This window comes from Microcaecilia unicolor, chromosome 6 (genome assembly GCF_901765095.1).
Source record: "Microcaecilia unicolor chromosome 6, aMicUni1.1, whole genome shotgun sequence".
In the NCBI taxonomy this organism is placed as follows: Eukaryota; Metazoa; Chordata; class Amphibia; order Gymnophiona; family Siphonopidae; genus Microcaecilia; species Microcaecilia unicolor.
The window spans coordinates 343553345-343572009 of NC_044036.1; the positions used below are offsets into that span (position 1 = coordinate 343553345).

Genomic DNA, 18665 nt, shown 5'->3' on the forward strand with positions numbered 1-18665 from the left:
CAGAAAAAAGAAATCCTGCGTGCTTCACCTAAAAAGGGCACGATGCAGCCTTACGTGCTCAGAATTTCAAATGACAAAACAACGGACCATCTGCTTTCCATCTCGCATGAGTTGTAGTACTAATATTCATCATTACATATTGCTGGTAAAAACTTTAAAAAGTCAACCTATTAGAGAAAACTAAATGCTGGGCCTGAAGAGAGTTTGCTGATAAAAGGCTGAACAAAGCAATATTAACATATGCTAAGGTGGTTTAATAACTGTACTATATTAGAGATGGCCTCTGAGTTGGTCTGGTGGAACTAAAGGAAAGAAAATTAGCAGGTAATACCTAATATCGCCTTCCTAAACATCTTTACCTAACATAACTATTCTTACGTTGCATTACCACCTCACAGTTCTAAGTGGGTAACAATAAAAGAAACTAAAACATACATCTAGGAATTACATAAAAATTAAAACAATAATAAAAGTAATTTACAATTCCTCTATTAACATTTCCAAAATCTTTGTAGCTATAGGAGTACAGCAGAAGTATTAAAGCAGTTCAAAAAGATGGATGGGACTTCAAAATCTCTGCCCAAATGAAAAAGTCATGGCTCCTATCCACAGCCGACGTTTTGTGAATCGGAAGTCACAACAGCACCCAAGAGGTCAAAAACAACTCTGGTAGAAAGTTTTCAAACCAAATATATATATATTCCCTGTATATATACAATTCTGTCCTTTCTTCCAAACGTGGTGTTCTCATTTCAGGTATATCAAGGCTTTATTTTTGCTCTGTGTATATATATATATATATACACAGAGCAAAAATAAAGCCTTGATATACCTGAAATGAGAACACCACGTTTAACAAAGATAAAGACAGTCCCTGCTCAAAGAGCTTACAATCTAATAGACAAAAAATAAATAAAGTAAGCAAATCAATTAATGTGAATGGGAAGGAAGAGAGGAGGGTAGGTGGAGGAGAGTGCTTACGAGTCAAAAGCAATGTTAAAGAGGTGGGCTTTCAGTCTAGATTTAAAGGTGGCCAAGGATGGGGCAAGACGTAGGGGCTCAGGAAGTTTATTCCAGGCGTAGGGTGCAGCGAGACAGAAGGCGCGAAGTCTGGAGTTGGCAGTAGTGGAGAAGGGATCAGATAAGAAGGATTTATCCATGGAGCGGAGTGCACGGGAAGGGGTGTAGGGAAGGACGAGTGTGGAGAGATACTGGGGAGCAGCAGAGTGAGTACATTTATAGGTTAGTAGAAGAAGTTTGAACAGGATGCGAAAACGAATAGGGAGCCAGTGAAGGGTCTTGAGGAGAGGGGTAGTATGAGTAAAGCGACCCTGGCGGAAGACGAGACGGGCAGCAGAGTTTTGAACCGACTGGAGAGGGGAGAGGTGACTAAGTGGGAGGTCAGCAAGAAGCAGATTGCAGTAGTCTAAACGAGAGGTGACAAGGGTGTGGATGAGGGTTTTGGTAGAGTGCTCGGAAAGAAAGGGGCGGATTTTACAGATGTTGTAAAGAAAGAAACGACAGGTCTTGGCAATCTGCTGGATATGAGCAGAGAAGGAGAGAGAAGAGTCAAAGATGACCCCAAGGTTTTGAGCTGAGGATACGGGGAGAATGAGAGAGCCATCAACAGAAATAGAAAACGGGGGGAGTGGGGAGGTGGGTTTGGGGGGGGGGGGGGGGGGGGGGGGGGGGGAAAATGAGAAGCTCGATTTTCGTCATATTTAATTTCAGGTGGTGTTGAGACATCCAGGCAGCAATGTCAGACAAGCACGCTGAAACTTTAATTGATTTGATTTGTTTACTTTATTTATTTTTTGTCTATTAGATTGTAAGCTCTTTGAGCAGGGACTGTCTTTCTTCTATGTTTGTGCAGCGCTGCGTATGCCTTGTAGCGCTATAGAAATGCTAAATAGTAGTAGTAGTAGTAGGAATGAGATTTAACGTGGATAGTTTTTTTTTAGCTGCATTTGAAGGTAAGCTATTTTACCCTGATACATGTTTTTTTTTTTAGAAATTACCCTCAGATAATTGCTTCAAAAAGGTGATGCTGCCAGTTGCAAATGTTCACCTGAAAATATGATATAAATGACAAGTCCTTACTTTGCACACATGTAGGCGTTCTCTCCACTCAGCAGGTCCGCCTTCACAAAGAGTTCCAGAGCACGCACAATATTTGCAGATTGCTGCAAGAGCAGACAAGAATATCAGAGCCACGCAATACACACACGGACAGAGGTACGTGCCCCTTCCAATTGTGTCTAGGTAACAGGCTTAAGTAGCAGGATTAGCAAGGGAACAGACACAGCTATTCTTTCTGGAGCAGGCCTAACACACAGGCCACTGAAAAGCAAGAGGCTGGAACAAAGTTCATTTCTTCTTCTGCACTATCAACAGATACGGGCCATCTTACATGATTTAGTACCTGGGTCCAAGGTGATGATTGTATAGCATATACTGGCCTTATGACGCTCCTCTCAAGAATAAAAATATCTTGTTTTTCAATAGTTGAGAAAATAGTTATAAAATTTTCCAACCTTGAGATTCAGGCTGGAGCAGCAAGGGTTGAACTCAGCACCAGAGGGCAGCAGCTGACTACACCAACAATTCCTAGAGAGAACCCTTCTCCACTACTGCCAACTCCAGGCTCCGCTCATTCTGCCTTGCCTCACCCTATGCCTGGAACAATCTTCCTTTACCCATATGCCATGCCCCCTCCCTACCCATCTTCAAATCTCTGCTTAAAACTCACCTTTTCAATGCTGCCTTCGGCGCCTAACCGCTCTAGAAATATGAAATGGCCCAATCTATCCACCCTATCAGATTAACTGTTCACTCGTCCTCCAATCTATCCACCCTATCAGATTAACTGTTCACTCGTCCTCCAATCTATCCATCCTATCAGATTAACTGTTCACTCGTCCTCCAATCTATCCACCCTATCAGATTAACTGTTCACTCGTCCTCTAGATTGTACACTTGTCTTTAGATTGTTCTCTTGCCTTTTAGATTGTAAGCTCTTTGAGCAGGGACTGTCCTTCTATGTTTAAATTGTACAGCGCTGCGTAACCCTAGTAGCGCTTTAGAAATGTTAGTTAGTAGAATTCTCCTTGGGGGGGGGGGGGGGCTTTGGACACACAGCTGCCTCCACTGTTTGAACACATAAAACAGTCACGTGTGTCTGTGTACGGCAGTGGGGGGGGGGGGTTGTTCATGCCAAACGATCCCCTATACACCCATCAAAATATGCTCTGTGACCACAAGCTCAAACGTCAGAGCATTTACATCCTGCCAGGAAGTATCGAACCCATATTCCCACTACCAAGGAAGGTAGCAGTCCTCAATCATTCTCTTCTCTCAAGAAAACACTTTACCCATCGTACCCCCTTCCCCATAACAGAAAATGGTTTTATAAAAGACTGTTACCCTAATCTCCAGAGCGATGTCCAGGTATGGGTCATAGGTATCAGAAACACTTTTGCAGACTGAACATTTCACTACAAGAGAAGGGAGAAAAGCCAAAATTACTGCAGAGAAAGGCAAGAAGAGTCTCAGGATTTCCAAGTCTTATTTCAACTTCTTCCTTTTCCCCAAGGCAGCATCAACACTGTACTGCAAGTCAATCTCACATTACAAGAGGCAGAAGAGAAAAGGCCAGGCTTACAAAGCTTCCCACACAAGGGACACATGGTATGAGGAGGGCGAGCAGTGGATGGCAGGATGCTTTTCTAGGCAGCACAACAGCTGTAGAACAGATTTGGGGGATGGGGTGATACAGAGTGAGGTCAGGTGAGATTACAAACTGCTAGACAGTCAGGTATTTCCACTTACCCCGAGACCGGAGGTAGCCGCCAAAGATCTGATGGATCAATGTCGTAGCCTGAGTTTGACGATCCAGCCTAGAACAGAAGAAACAGTTAATGAATACTGAGCAGTTCATCCCTCCTGTCCCTATTTGCAGCAAACCTCCCTCCCAACCCACCTGGTGCAACCGTTCAAACAAGCCTTCTGCATCGCGTCAATGGTGTAGCGAAGAAATTCATGTGCATCTTCCTGGCTTCCGAAGCGAAAATGCCGAGCTATTTCTGCAATACAGCAAGAGAAATGTTTCATCTCGCACCGTGTTCCCAGGTCTCCGCAAAAAGAGAGCTGCTCAGAGACTGACATTTCAGCAGTTACATTCAACATAAAAAGTTCCTCAGAGAACTGGGAAGGATAACCACAAACTGTCAGACAATGTCCTATGATCAACAATACCTTTTTTTTTTTTTGAAGGGGGGGGGGGGAGAAGGGGGAGTATGTGTGCTAATCAGACAGCTGGAAAATGACTGCTTAGCAAGTCTCTTCTCATCTCTAGGAAGCAGGATCTTGCTGTGTCCGTTGAGTAGATATATGGGGAGGGTTCAAAATGCTACACAGGATATCGACTGCTTTGTCTGTAATCTGTTTTAGGGCCACTGTCATAAGTGGAATATCAAATTTAAGAAATCAACCTCCTCACACTGAAAAAACCCCAAACCATCTGCTTTGAAGTGAGAAGCAGAAGGTACGAAGTGCTCCCTAATCAACGTACGAGACCACCTGATTTTTTACCCTGTATAAAATCCAATCCTCAGGTCCAGCTGGAGAAATTTTCAAGACCAGAAACTGGGTTGGGGGAGGGGTGAGGGCCATGGTGATGTGTGACAAAATCACATTCCGATGCTCAGAAGCAAATGCGGGCGCTAGAGGCCATTAGTGCCGGACTAACGTCAGCATTTGCGAACGCACTATACTCACAGAGAAACAACGCCAGAACTGAAGAACAGCGTAATGAGCATGCAAATGTACTCAAAACGCTGCAGATGAGGTCATTTTCTATTACCCTCCAATGCACAACAGTGCTGCTAACAAGGGCAGCCTTACCGCTACAAGCAGTATGCCAGCTCGGAACTGGCGTTAAGGTGTTTGTGCCGGCCGGTATTTTTGTGTGCTTGAGTACTCCAAAAGGTCTGTGCTCCAATTTTTATTTCCATGCAGAGCAAGTGGCAGTGCCGGCTTTGAGCATCGGGTCCTCAGAGAGAAATATGTGGTAAAATTAAGCAGGTTATGAGGGGAATCTAGTGTACTGCAGACAGAGAACTACTTAAGTCTCCTCTTTTCAGCCTTCTGCTGCTCCCAGTTTTCCAAGATATTCTGTCAGACTTGCTCGGTTCAGTTGAAATATTCACCCTCTCCAGGCTAAGGCAAATATAATTAAAAGGGAAACTGACAAGTACTGTTAAAAAAGGTAGACAAAACAGCACAGCCTAAGGCCAAACTGACGCACAAGGAAGCAGCTCCATGAGTAGAAGCCCACAAATGTCCTGGGCCTGAATATACGAAATCTGAAGTGCCAAGAGTAAAGCCCTACTAAACAGCATTTTGGAGAATAGCCTTCTATATGGCAAGAGAAACCTTAGAATTTGAGAAGAAAAACAACAGCTTATACAATATAAACACAGCAGGGACCGACAGAAAATATCCAGGTGAATTCCCCCCACATATAAAATTAAAATATTAAAACGGCATTTTCCTTGTGGCTGCAGCAGTCTTGGAAAAAAAGGATAAAGCACCAACTGCATCTGAGCAAATGACCAGTGGATTCCCACTTTCAGTAAAGCAAGCCAAAGTCCAAATTACACATCTCATCCTTACTTTTTAGATCTCTGATGAAGGAGACAGGTTTAATGGCATTCCCACTGTTAGCGAAGGCCTGAATCATGTGATTCTGCATCACACACATCATACAGAATCCTCCCTGGTGACCTGCACAGGAGGTGAGAGAAGAAGGGTTGGTAGAAACACATACTCATGTGGGAAGGATGCTGTGGGGGGGGGGGGGGGGGGGGGGGGAAGGCAGAGACTCACAGTTACGGCTGTGTTCTTTGGAAAGCAGGTAGTTGGCCAGTGGTGGGGTGTAGATCAGACACTGCACAGTCGAGTTCAAGAAGCAAGTGTTTCCCAAGTTGTGGAGTCCTGCTCCGACCCTGTATACCCGCTCCCACTTCATCGACAACCTTTCCACAGGGAAGAGAACTTTCTGGGGGGCTGGAACACCATCAGTGCAGCCAGCCAGGGTAACATCGCTACCTAAAAAAAAAACATCCCACAGCTATAAAACAATCTGCAAGACACAAAAAGCATTAACGTTCCCCCCTCCCCACACACACATACTGAAAAATGGGATATTAACACACCTTGTTTTCTGATAGAAGTCCCATCTGAGTTCTTTTGGTGGGTTGCACCCTGAGACTTGGGGTTCAGAAGTACATACTTGCTTTTCAGCGTCTCCAACTGGTAGGACAAACTCTTACTGGCAGGCTCAAACTCTATCTTCTGCAGCAGGATTTTTTTGGCTGAAGAGGCCAAGAGCTTGCTCAGTTCGTTGTCTTCGGCAGAGTCCTTCCGGCCCGCTTTCAAAGCCTCTTTTAGCTTGTCAACGATTGGCATGATGCATCTGGCACCAGATGTGAAACACACGCTGTGAAAATCCAAACACACAAAATAAGTATAGCTCATTATTCATAGTGAAAAAAAAAACCTGCTCCACTCAACAGTGCATCCCTTCCTTGGGCACAGCAGAGCTAACATAAACCTGGACAAAGGCAGCTCTGGTCCTAGTACAGGTTAAAACAGAACGTGTACCACAAATCAACAAATCCCTTCCATTAGTCCTGGATATGCTCTTCTCATCATCTCCTCAGCTTAGAGTCTTAATTCTCCCTATAAATGACATTTATTATTTAAAGAGCTTGAGAAGACTGATGCAGCTGTAGCCTTTATTCAGAAAACACACCTGCTCATGAAAAGTACTGTAAAAACTCGAAATACCCTCACCAATTCTACGCCTCTAATACTGCACAAAAGAAAACAAGGGCGGGGTTGATGGCTTTGTCTACAAAGTTTCAATGGACAATTCAGAAAGTAATACCTGACAAAGAGGGTCACTACCTTCTTATTGAGCAATTGGGCATGGTGGTTTACACTTTACTTAATGTCTATAACCCCCAAACAGGGGACATTTGTACCTACTGTTAGATCATGCTCAGGGACATCACGTCCTTGGAGGAGATTTTAATCTCACACTAAACCCCACTATGGATAACTCCTCCAAGGGGATTACCTATGCCCAAAAACATAGAAAGGAACTGAAAGCTTGACCCAATGGGGCTTGGGGGATTTGTGGCGGTCCTTTTTCCCCGGGGGAAAGGGAGTACACCTGTAATTCATATAAAAGATCCTTCCATATAGGCTATTATTTCGGAGATTTGGCTACCCAACAACAGACCCACGCACCTGGTCGGACCACTCCCCCTTGCTGCTGGTTCTTTCACTGCACGTGGATTGGGGGGGGGGGGGGGAGGATTCAATACTGGTGCCTAAATGACGCTATTTTGCTAGACCCAGCTAACATAGGTCAGCTGGAAAAAGATCCTCTACAATATCCTACAACATAACGATGTTGACCCAATTACGTTGTGGGAGGGGCACAAGGCTGTTATGCAGGGAAAAATCATTGCTTTACAGGCCCAGGTGAGGAAGAGGCCCTATGGTCTAATATAGAAGCCTTGGAAGAGCAAGCTAAAGAGCAGGGGGATGAGGTTTAAAGGAGAGGGAAGAACTACAAGCCTTATGAATGAATCTTTCTAGATACAGATGTCTGATGTGGCTGCTAAATTACAACAGGTGCAGCAACATCATGTTATAATGCCTTTGTATCGGTCCACGGTGCGACTGCACCTTGAAGATTGTGTGCAATTCTGGTCACCGAAATCTCAAAAAAATATATATATATAGTGTAACTAGAAATGATACAGAGAAGGGCGATGAAAATGATAAAGAGGATGGGACGACTTCCCTATGAGGAAAGGCTAAAGTGGCTAGGGATCTTCAACTTGGAGAAAAGGCGGCTAAGGGGAGATATGATAGAGGTCTATAAAATAATGAGTGGAGTGGAACGGTTAGCCGTAAATCGTTTGTTTACTCTTTCCAAAAATACTAGGACTAGGGGGCATGCAATGAAGCTACAAAGTAGTAGATTTTTAAAAAGAATCGTAGAAAGTTTTTCTCCACTCAAAGTGTAATTAAACTCTGGGATTCATTGCCAGAGAATGTGGTAAAGACAGTTAGCTTAGAAGGGTTTAAAAAAGGTTTGGATAAATTTCCTAAAAGAAAAGCTCGTAAGCCCTTATTATGTTGGACTTGGGAAAATCCATTGCTCATTTCTAGGATAAGCAGCAAAAAATCCATTTTACTGTTCTGGATCTTGCCAGGTACAATCAAAGCAAAGTTTTCAGTTTTACAATTTTCCTTTAGTGAATATAGCCTTAGTTGCTGCACACTTGTCCAGGCCAAAAGTCACCCTGATATAATTTAAGAAGCTGTTCTGCTAAGTGATAGTCACTAAAGCCATAAAACTGCAAAATCCACAAACAGTGTGGTTACTTTGGGTCATTAGTATCTCCTAAGGATAAACCTATGACCCGAGGTGTTTAAGCTTATTTAGTGGATTTACAGCCAGACAAACCAACAGTAATGAGAGGAAAGTCTCCCCAAAATATTCCTTCTGATTTTGATGTTGTGCAAAACCCCCATATCTGAGAAGAATTTATCATTCCATCGTAGCAACCTTATTGGGGAGATTTCTCCCAGTAAAGAAAACAATACTTCAACTTGGAGCCTGGTTTTCCCTGGTGAGAGAGGATGCTTACACTTCCCCTGGGGCCCAGCCGACACCAGCCTCCCGTTTCTTCTATGCACTGATTGGATACAGGTATGCTATAATTATATAACAGGGAAGTAACATTCGAGTTGCTTAGGGTTCATGTGAGTCACTTCTCACTTCAAACACTGTGAAGTGTATCAGCATAACCCATCTAACTGCATGGAATTAAAATTATATGTGAGGATCCTTTTCATTGACTATCACTTGATTTGTTCTGAACTATCAGTGATATTTGGTTAACACATAAAGGACCTGATTTCCACCCTTTTTGTAGGAATAATAAAAAAAATATCTATATAAATAATTCTCACCTCCAACGTTCTGAACCTCACTGTGTGGCAGGGAAACACTGAATGAAGCCCTGTAGTCTTCTAGGCTGTCAGCACCACTCACTCTCACTCTCACTCATAGACCCGCCCTCAGCCCCGCCCCATCCACACATAATTCACAACCCCAACATTCTAAATGCAAATTTGTAGTTGCAAGATCCCATGAGTGTATGCCCCGCCCTCGCGTCACAACGTGATGACGTGGAGGGCGGGGCTATGACACTCAGCCAAGCGCCAGTTCCACCGCCCTCCGACGCTACCCCCCCCCCCGGTGCACTGCGAGAAACACCGGCCTACGCAGGGCCTCCACCCCCCGACGCACAGCGACAAACACCGAGCTACGCAGTGGGAGGAGTGCCGTCCGAACACCTGATCCGCCGGGACCCCGAAGCTGCCGCCCGCAAAAAAAAAAAAAACTACCCACCTGCACCCTCCCCACGCTGCCATCCTCCGCCCTCCCGACACTGCCGTAGGTAAACCTTGCTAGCGCCTGTTTCATTGCTCACAGAAACGGGCCTTTATTACTAGTCCTTTATAATTCATATTAATCTTGAAGTTATAGCAAACTTCAGCGCATCTGTATTCGTATTCGATTCGGCCCCGAATACATTATTTGTATTCAGCCAGATAGTGATTTAAATTTGAATACGAATAATCCAGGGCTCTACTGTGCTAACACTTGATCTCTGATTTTACATTGAGCTTTAAGATAACAAATAATAAAAGCTGAATAATATTTTTCAGAATTTGGCCGAATAGTAAAATACGCTATCCGGTAGAGTTCTAGTACTGCAAAATAATTCCTGGATTAATAAAGTACCCCTCAAAGTACTCAATTAGCCAAGAATGCAGGCTTCTATCAAAGATTCTTGCCCATGACACTAACGACTAGAATGCAGGAAAAATACCTTTAATTTATTTATTTGTTGCCTTTGTATCCAGGCTCAATGTGGCTTTCACTTTTCCGTCATGGCAATCACCATTCCAGAGTAAAAGACACAGACCTCCAGGTAATTGGAACAAAGGCCAGACTAACTTCATTTCAAACACATATGTAACCAACTCCAATATACTAGTATTAGGAGACATCAACCTTCACGTAGAAGATCTAAACTCCATAAACGCACGGGAATGTAAGGAATTCCTCCACTTATGGGATCTCCAATGGCCACAAATGCAAGCAACCCATGTCAAAGGGCACACACTTGATCTTATCTCACACAAACTTTCAACAGACCAGAACCTAATAACAGATATTAAATGGACAGAAACACCCTGGACTGATCACTACAAATTAAATTTATCCCTACACTGGCGGAAGAAGGGATTATACCAAATACAAGAACACACATCCTACAGCACAAGAGGTCAAGCAGACACGAAAACATTCTGGCAACAGATATACAACAATGAATGGACAGCACAAACAGACTCCATATATCACCTCGTGGAATGGGATAAAAAATGCAAATGCATACTAGATGAAATAGCACCCTTAAGAACAAGAACTTCACGTAAGCATAACTCGATACCATGGTTCAATGATGAACTGAAAAAGCTAGAAACACAATCCAGGAAACTCGAATGAGCATGGAGAAAAACAAAAGACAAACACACACTCAACACATGGAAACAATCACAAAGAAAATACAAATACGCAATAAGATTGACCACAAGATCATACTATAAAAACAAAATAGGGACAGATTACAAAGACACGAAGAAATTATATCAACTCGTGAACAAACTCCTAGACACCAACTTGGTCACTACATCGCATAACATCCCATCTGCAGATAAACTTGCTAAGTATTTCAATGAAAAAAATTGCAAAGCTATGCAACACGCTACCTCAGGACAACACTGACATCGAAATCTTCCTTAATGAGTTGGACCCAACCACTGGAGAATACCCGGTTGACCAAACCTGGTTAAAATTCACCCTGTCGATGCAGCTGCAAAGGCGATCAGCAGGTTCTCCAACACTCCAATCCGCCCCCCACCACTTCATAGCAGACCTCACATCCCACCTAAACTACATGCTTCAGCAAGGCCTCTTCCCTAAGGAAAATGGCAATATCCTACACTCCGATACCAAAAGACACCAAGAAAAAAACCAAATGAAATCACTAACTATCGTCCAGTAGCATCCATTCCGTTTATCAGTCAAACTGATGGAAAGCATGGTAGCCAAACAACTTACAGATTACATAAACAAATTTTCAATATTACACGAATCACAGTCAGATTTTCGCCCCCTCCATAGCACAGAAATACTACTACTCACTCTCCTAGCCAAATTCAAGCAGGAAATAGCAATAGGCAAAAACATCCTCCTCCTCCAATTCGACATGTCCAGTGCATTCGACATGGTAAACCATAATATATTAATAAGACTACTTGATAAGGTCAGGATTAGTGGAAACACACTTAGCTAATCAACAACAACAACAATCATTTCTAAAGCGCTACTAGGGTTACGCAGCACTGTACAATTCAAACATAGAACGACAGTCCCTGCTCAAAGAGCTTACAATCTAAAAGACAAGAGAACAAACTAAAGACAAGTGAACAATCTAGAGGACGAGTGAACAGTTAATCCGATAGGGTGGATAGATTGGGGTATTTTATATTTCTCGAGCGGTTAGGCGCCGAAGGCAGCATTGAAGAGGTGAGTTTTAAGCAGAGATTTGAAGATGGGTAGGGAGGGGGCATGGCGTATGGGTAAAGGAAGATTATTCCAGGCATAGGGTGAGGCAAGGCAGAATGAGCGGAGCCTGGAGTTGGCAGTAGTGGAGAAGGGTACTGAGAGAAGGGCTTTGTCCTGTGAGCGGAGGTTGCGGGCGGGAACATAGGGGGAGATGAGGGTGGAGAGGTAATCAAGGGTTTCCTAACCACTAGAACATATCCCGCGGGAGGTGGTGGAGATGAAAACGGTAACGGAATTCAAACATGCGTGGGATAAACATAAAAGAATCCTGCTCGGAAGAAAGGGATCCTCAGAAGCTTAGCCGAGATTGGGTGGCAGAGCCGGTGGTGGCAGAGCCGGTGGTGGGAGGCGGGGCTGGTGGTTGGGAGCGGGGCAAGTGCTGGGCAGACTTATATGGTCTGTGCCCTGACAATGGCAGATACAAATCAAGGTAAGGTATACACAAAAAGCAGCACACGTGAAATTATCTTGTTGGGCAGACTGGCTGGACCGTGCGGGTCTTTTTCTACCGTCATCTACTATGTTACTATGTTTTTGTTCTTTTTTACTATGTATATCAAGTAAAATCAAACTCAAACATATCATCACCATGGAAAGCAGACTGTGGAATGCCACAGGGATCACCGCTACCACCGATCCTCTTCAACCTAATGATGACCCCTCTAGCCAAGTCCTTATCCAACCAAGGCCTTAACCATTTCATTCCTTACAAATCTAAACTGACAGAAATCACCAACGAAATCAAGATCTGCTTGAACATCATGGACTCTTGGGCAAATGCATTTCAAATAAAACTAAAAAAAGAAACCACACAGTCTCATCCCTACACAGCGCTGATAATCCCACAATTATCAACACCCCAGATTACACCCTCCCTATCTCAGACAGCCTGAAAATCCTCGGCGTTACAATGGACCACAACTTAACACTAGAGAGCCAAGTGACATCCACAACAAAGAAAATGTTCCACTCAATGTGGAAACTCAAACGTGTGAAACAATTCTTCCCGAGGGGAACATTTCGCAACATGATACAATCAATGGTACTAAGCCAAGTAGACTACTGCAATGGAATTTATACGGGATGCAAAGAACAAACCTCAAAGAAACTTCAGACCGCTCAAAACATGGCAGCTAGGCTTATCTTCGGAAAAATGTGATTTGAAAGTGCAAAACCCCTTCGCGAAAAACTACACTGTTCCCAATCAAAGAACGCGTTGCTTTCAAAATCTGCACTCTGGTTCACAAAATTATCTACGGTGAAGCTCCGGGATACATGACAGACTTGATCGACCTACCAACTAGAAACACATCCGAATCAACATGAACGTACCTAAATCTGCACTACCCAAGTTGCAAAGGACTCAAATTCAAATCAACTTACGTGTCCAGTTTTTCCTACATAAGCACACAACTATGGAACGCATTCCCAAAAGCCTTAAAAACTACGAACGACCACCTAAACTTCCGGAAAACACTAAAAACTAACCTGTTTAAAAAGGCATACCTTATCAATCCAACATACATGCCTGATCTCTGCAATGCAACAAAATTAAAGAACGTAATGGACATAACACAACTCTTTCGTTGTACGATTCCCTAGTGTGGCTGTGCCACAAGAACTTTATCTTATCACAACATCACTTTGTATTTGTTTACACCGGAGTCTGTAACACCTCTCCGGTACTATGTAAGCCACATTGAGCCTACAAATAGGTGGGAAAATGTGGGACATAAATGTAACAAATAAAAACATAAATAAATAAGGAAAGGGATATCCAGCAGAGAAAAAGAGGCAATAGTGCCCTTGTATAAGTCTCTAGTGAGACCTCATTTGGAGTACCACATGCAATTCTGGAGACCGCACCTACGGAAAGATATAAATAAGATGGGAGTCGGTCCAGAGGGCAGTTACCAAATTGGTAAGTGGTCTCAGTCATAAAACATACAGTAATAGGTTCATGAACCTGAACACATATACGCTGGAACAGAGGCGGGAGATAGGGGATATGATAGAAACATTTAAATACCTCAGTGGTGTTGAATTACGGGAAGTGAGCCTTTTTGAAATGAAGGAAAACTCTGGAATGAGAGGGCATAGGATGACGTAAAGGGGAGGAATCTAAGAAAAAACTCTTTCATGGAAAGGGTGGTGGATGTATGGAATGGCCTCCCGGTGGAGGTTGAGGAAACAAAGACTGTGTCAGAATTTAAGAAAGCGTGGCACAGGCACATGGGATCCCTTAGGAAAAAGAGGAGCTAGTCGATACTGAGGAAGGGCAGACTGGATGGGCCATTTAGCCCTCATCTGCCAACATCTACTATAATAAAACTCACCCTCAACGTTCTGAAGACAACGTTCTGAAGTCACTCAGTCACTCCCTGAAGGGTTCATGGATTCATGGTGGTGAAGCCACAACACTGACCATGTCTCTCTGCCCCGCCCTCGCATGACGGACCAATCAGAAAAAACACCCTCAACATTCTGAAACACAAAGGACCATCACAACACCATTCCCAGGCAACACTAGGCAACGTAAGACGGACCAATCAGAGGAAACTACGTGACAATAAGGGAGGAGCATTCCCCAGCAGAATGGCTCATTATCTGTGCAGCACGGAGAGCACAGAACCACCGCTGGAACGAGAGAAGAATATTCCTGCTGTGGGTATGTGCAAAAATAGACCGGGGGGGGGGGGGGAGGGGGGGGAGAAATTTTTAAATGCCTAATGCCAGTACTGAAGAGTGCCAGAGGGCCTATAGCACAGACTATATTTGGGATCGCTTGACATGGAGTCAGAGGAGCCGGAAAACAACATGCCCGTCACCATCTGGGACGTGGGCGAACAGGACAAGCTGCGGCCCAGCTGGAAGGATTACCCGCGACCCAGCCAGCAGCAAACAGCGACCAAGGAAGGGGGAGGAGTACTCCTTCCCTGCCTAGGAATTGCTGGAGACTGGCTGCCAAACTAACGAAACAACCGCACACAGACGCACCACCTCCATCATTCGAAAGGCATCCACTCTTTCTTCAACAGAAATGCAAACTAATAATACAAAACAAACAAAGAATATATGGTTTCTCAGGCGGCTGCAGGTAACTCCCCACCCCCTTCCTCTTCCCCTTTTGCCAAAGCGGCCAAGGACGTGCCCAACCATCCCCAGCCTCAGGCAAGCTGTCTCCCACCTCGGGGATTCCCCGAGCACCCGGAAAAAGACGGCGCTGATTCCTGCAGCGCATAAATGTTCCAGCATTCCCCTGCAGCCGGCCTGAAATGGACCAAACATACCGGATCACCCCCCGACGGCCCGAGACCGTGCTCTCCCTTCCGCCAACTTAAAAGAACCATCCCCGTCCTCAGGCAAGCCGTCACCCACCTCCAGGATGCCCAGAACCCCAGCCCAATGGAAAAAGATGGCGCTGCTTCCAACAGCACATTTCTCTTCCAGCATTCCCCTACAGCAGCCCTGAAACGGCCAAAAAATACCGACAAAGAACGTGATCCTCTACCTTCCACCCATCTAAAACAACACTGCTGCCTCAGCACAACACAAAAAAAAACACATGGAAAAAAAAAACAACACTCAACAAAGGCTGACCCCCCTACAACCACATTTACATTTCACCAACAGAAAGACCCCCCTCCACAAACCTCCTTGACAGACAAAACCACACACACACAATACAACAGAAACACACCCTCAAAGCCACACACCAATCCAACCCACTTTGCCAGCACAGCACATCCCCCAACCCCCCCAAGCAAAAAACAAAACAAAACAAAAAAAGACACACATCAACAACCTGCACACACACAAAATAACTCTGTGACACATACACACACACACAAAAAAAACCACATGCTAGCGCCCGTTTCATTGGTTTTGGAAACGTGCCTTTTTTACTAGTGTCTCTATAAACAAGTTCTTCTATTAAATCTTCAAGAGACACTTACCTCTTTATTAAAGATCGCTAACTTGAACACATTTCTTGTCCATGGGGCTAAAATGGTTCTTTCATCAGACATTTCCTGAATAAGGCACTGGAAATAGTATGAACCTTGACACGTACTTTCACATTGTTCGTGTCGGGATAAGCTAATGGACCAACATGGCTAGCTCTTCTGGTCAACACTTATATGTGGTTCTTCCAGTCCCTCCACTAGAGATTTCACCAGCTTTGTCAGATCTGAAATATAAAATAATTGCATGGGAATGTTAAAAATTACTATGTAGCAAAAATGTTAAAATAGAAGAGGAAGCATTACAAAAGGCCAGCAAAATGGAACACAGTCTAGGGCTTGAACTTACACCCTTGACTACACAGCTTTAAAGAGAGTTTACCCCAAATGAGAGCCAGAACAGGGAGAGGTATATCATTCTGATAAATGCTGGAGCTGTCAGTGCCTGAGAACAACGGAAGCAGTTGCTGCTAGGACTTTGTGCCTGGTCTCATCTGTTATTTCCCTATGCCCCAAGCATTCAGGTCTGCACAGGCTACACTTGTTTTTATGTAACACGTGTTCGTTTTCTATGCAGTTCACTTCATAAAAGAGATTGCACAGTTACAATTAGTAACCCAATCTAGGTCAGATCTAGTTCTCAGGCTCCTATCATGCTTTCCATGTGCTACGTGTAGTGCTTTGGTTTTTTTTTTCAGATTCAGAAAACATTAATAGGTATTGGAATTGACATAGTCGGTTGGTGCAAATAAAGACCTGAATGGTCCACCCAGTCTGCCCAAGATTCAGCTTTCGGTTCTCCTGGCACAGCCCAGCACAAGAAGAGGACACGGCTGCATCACTTGCAAAGACTTCGTTCGCCCATGCTGCCTGCAAACCCGGAAATGAGGGAACCCACCGGATTTGGGAAAAGGAATGGTGCAGGAAGGGGGGAGGGGGAGGGGCTGAAATCTGAAGCAAAGTCACCTGACTTGATATAATTAATGGTCAATGAACTGGACACAGGCTGCTTTTTTTCAAGCAAAATAGCCAAAGCCTCTTGTTTCTGGAGAAAGAATATTTCAGCGACCAAACAGGCTCCACCCAGGTGAGACTCAGGTCAAGGGCGACCCCGCCCACCGCGACGTCACTGGGCCCGTAATCATTTGCATTCAGCCTGCGCGCGCCTCCCTCCCTCCCTCCCTCCCAGTCCCCGGCCGCGTGCACTGTGGTGGTCCGGCTCCGGCGTTTCTCCTCTTCCGACCGCCCAGCCTCACTCACGCGGTCCGGTTTCTGTGTCTCTCCCTCCGCTTCCCACCCGGTGTTACCTGTTTCTTTTATTGGCAGTAAAAAGCTTCCAAGTCCGGCCCGGCAACAACAACACTGAAGAAAAAGTACCTCAGCTGCGGGCCCGGGCCGCCGTCCTACACTGCGACCGCCGCGCGCCGCCGTCCCGAGCAGGAAGTTGCGTCACAAGGGGGCGGGGCGAACGGGTCAGGGGTCAGAGGGAGGGCCGAACCTGGAAGGTTTTTTTTTTTTTTTTTTTAAGTGCAAATAAAAGATTAGTAGAAATAATTATGGACTGGTCCATCAGTCAAGAGCTGTTTCGCTTGGCCAGGCAGTGCTTTAAAAGATGGAGGAGGACAAATGGTTGTTTTTTTTTTACAAAAATGTATTTAACAACTTTTTAATTTATGTGAAAGCTTATCATATGTACATATAAATAACAGGGGATACAAATTGAGTGTTCCTAGAACAGCTTAAAAGTTATTGCAGCTGGTAGAAACAGCTGTTTCCTACTACTTCTTATCATTTCTATAGCGCTACTAGACGTACGCAGCGCTGTACACTTGAACATGAAGAGACAGTCCTTGCTTGACAGAGCTTACAATCTATTTAGGACAGACAAACATGACAAATAAGGGATAAGGACAAAGAGTAGCAAGATTCTGGAATCCTAAAGAATAGCAAGATTCCAGAATCCTAAAGAGTAGCAAGATTCTGGAATCCTAAAGACTACTACTACTACTTATCATTTCTAAAGTGCTACTAGACGTATGCAGCGCTGTACACTTGAACATGAAGAGACAGTCCCTGCTCGACAGAGCTTACAATCTAATTAGGACAGACAAACATGACAAATAAGGGATAAGGACAAGGGGTAGCAAGATTCCGGAATCTGAAAGAGTAGCAACATTCTGTGCGGAATCCTAAAGAGAAGCAACATTCCGGAACCCAAAGAATAGCAAGATTCCGGAATCCTAAAGACTACTACTACTACTTATCATTTCTAAAGTGCTACTAGACGTATGCAGCGCTGTACACTTGAACATGAAGAGACAGTCCCTGCTCGACAGAGCTTACAATCTAATTAGGACAGACAAACATGACAAATAAGGGATAAGGACAAGGGGTAGCAAGATTCCGGAATCTGAAAGAGTAGCAACATTCTGTGCGGAATCCTAAAGAGAAGCAACATTCCGGAACCCAAAGAATAGCAAGATTCCGGAATCCTAAAGACTACTACTACTACTTATCATTTCTAAAGCGCTACTAGCCGTATGCAGCGCTGTACACTTGAACATGAAGAGACAGTCCCTGCTCGACAGAGCTTACAATCTAATTAGGACAGACAAACATGACAAATAAGGGATAAGGACAAAGGGTAGCAAGATTCCGGAATCTGAAAGAGTAGCAACATTCTGTGCGGAATCCTAAAGAGAAGCAACATTCCGGAACCCAAAGAATAGCAAGATTCCGGAATCCTAAAGACTACTACTACTACTTATCATTTCTATAGCGCTACTAGACGTATGCAGCGCTGTACACTTGAACATGAAGAGACAGTCCTTGCTTGACAGAGCTTACAATCTATTTAGGACAGACAAACAGGACAAATAAGGGATAAGGACAAAGAGTAGCAAGATTCTGGAATCCTAAAG

At 44.2% G+C, this 18665-nt stretch overlaps 1 protein-coding gene across 6 annotated transcripts in view; it reads right to left on the reverse strand.

Annotated features, from left to right (window-relative positions):
* Positions 1-17199, reverse strand: part of USP36 (ubiquitin specific peptidase 36) — a 48683-nt gene extending 31484 nt beyond the window's left edge. For 5 of the 6 annotated variants that reach the window (XM_030208639.1, XM_030208637.1, XM_030208638.1 and 2 more), the window contains exons 1-9: positions 17122-17199; positions 15739-15971; positions 6216-6499; positions 5887-6108; positions 5674-5784; positions 3980-4082; positions 3829-3896; positions 3424-3494; positions 2101-2183 (exon numbers count right to left, since the gene is read on the reverse strand). In XM_030208639.1, the coding sequence (XP_030064499.1) occupies positions 2101-2183; positions 3424-3494; positions 3829-3896; positions 3980-4082; positions 5674-5784; positions 5887-6108; positions 6216-6468 (911 nt within the window). In that variant the 5' untranslated portion in view covers positions 6469-6499; positions 15739-15971; positions 17122-17199. Of the gene's footprint in view, positions 1-2100; positions 2184-3423; positions 3495-3828; positions 3897-3979; positions 4083-5673; positions 5785-5886; positions 6109-6215; positions 6500-15738; positions 15972-17051 lie in introns of all 6 variants that reach the window. The other variant, XM_030208635.1, reaches the window with a different exon arrangement.
* Positions 17200-18665: the final 1466 nt, after the last annotated feature.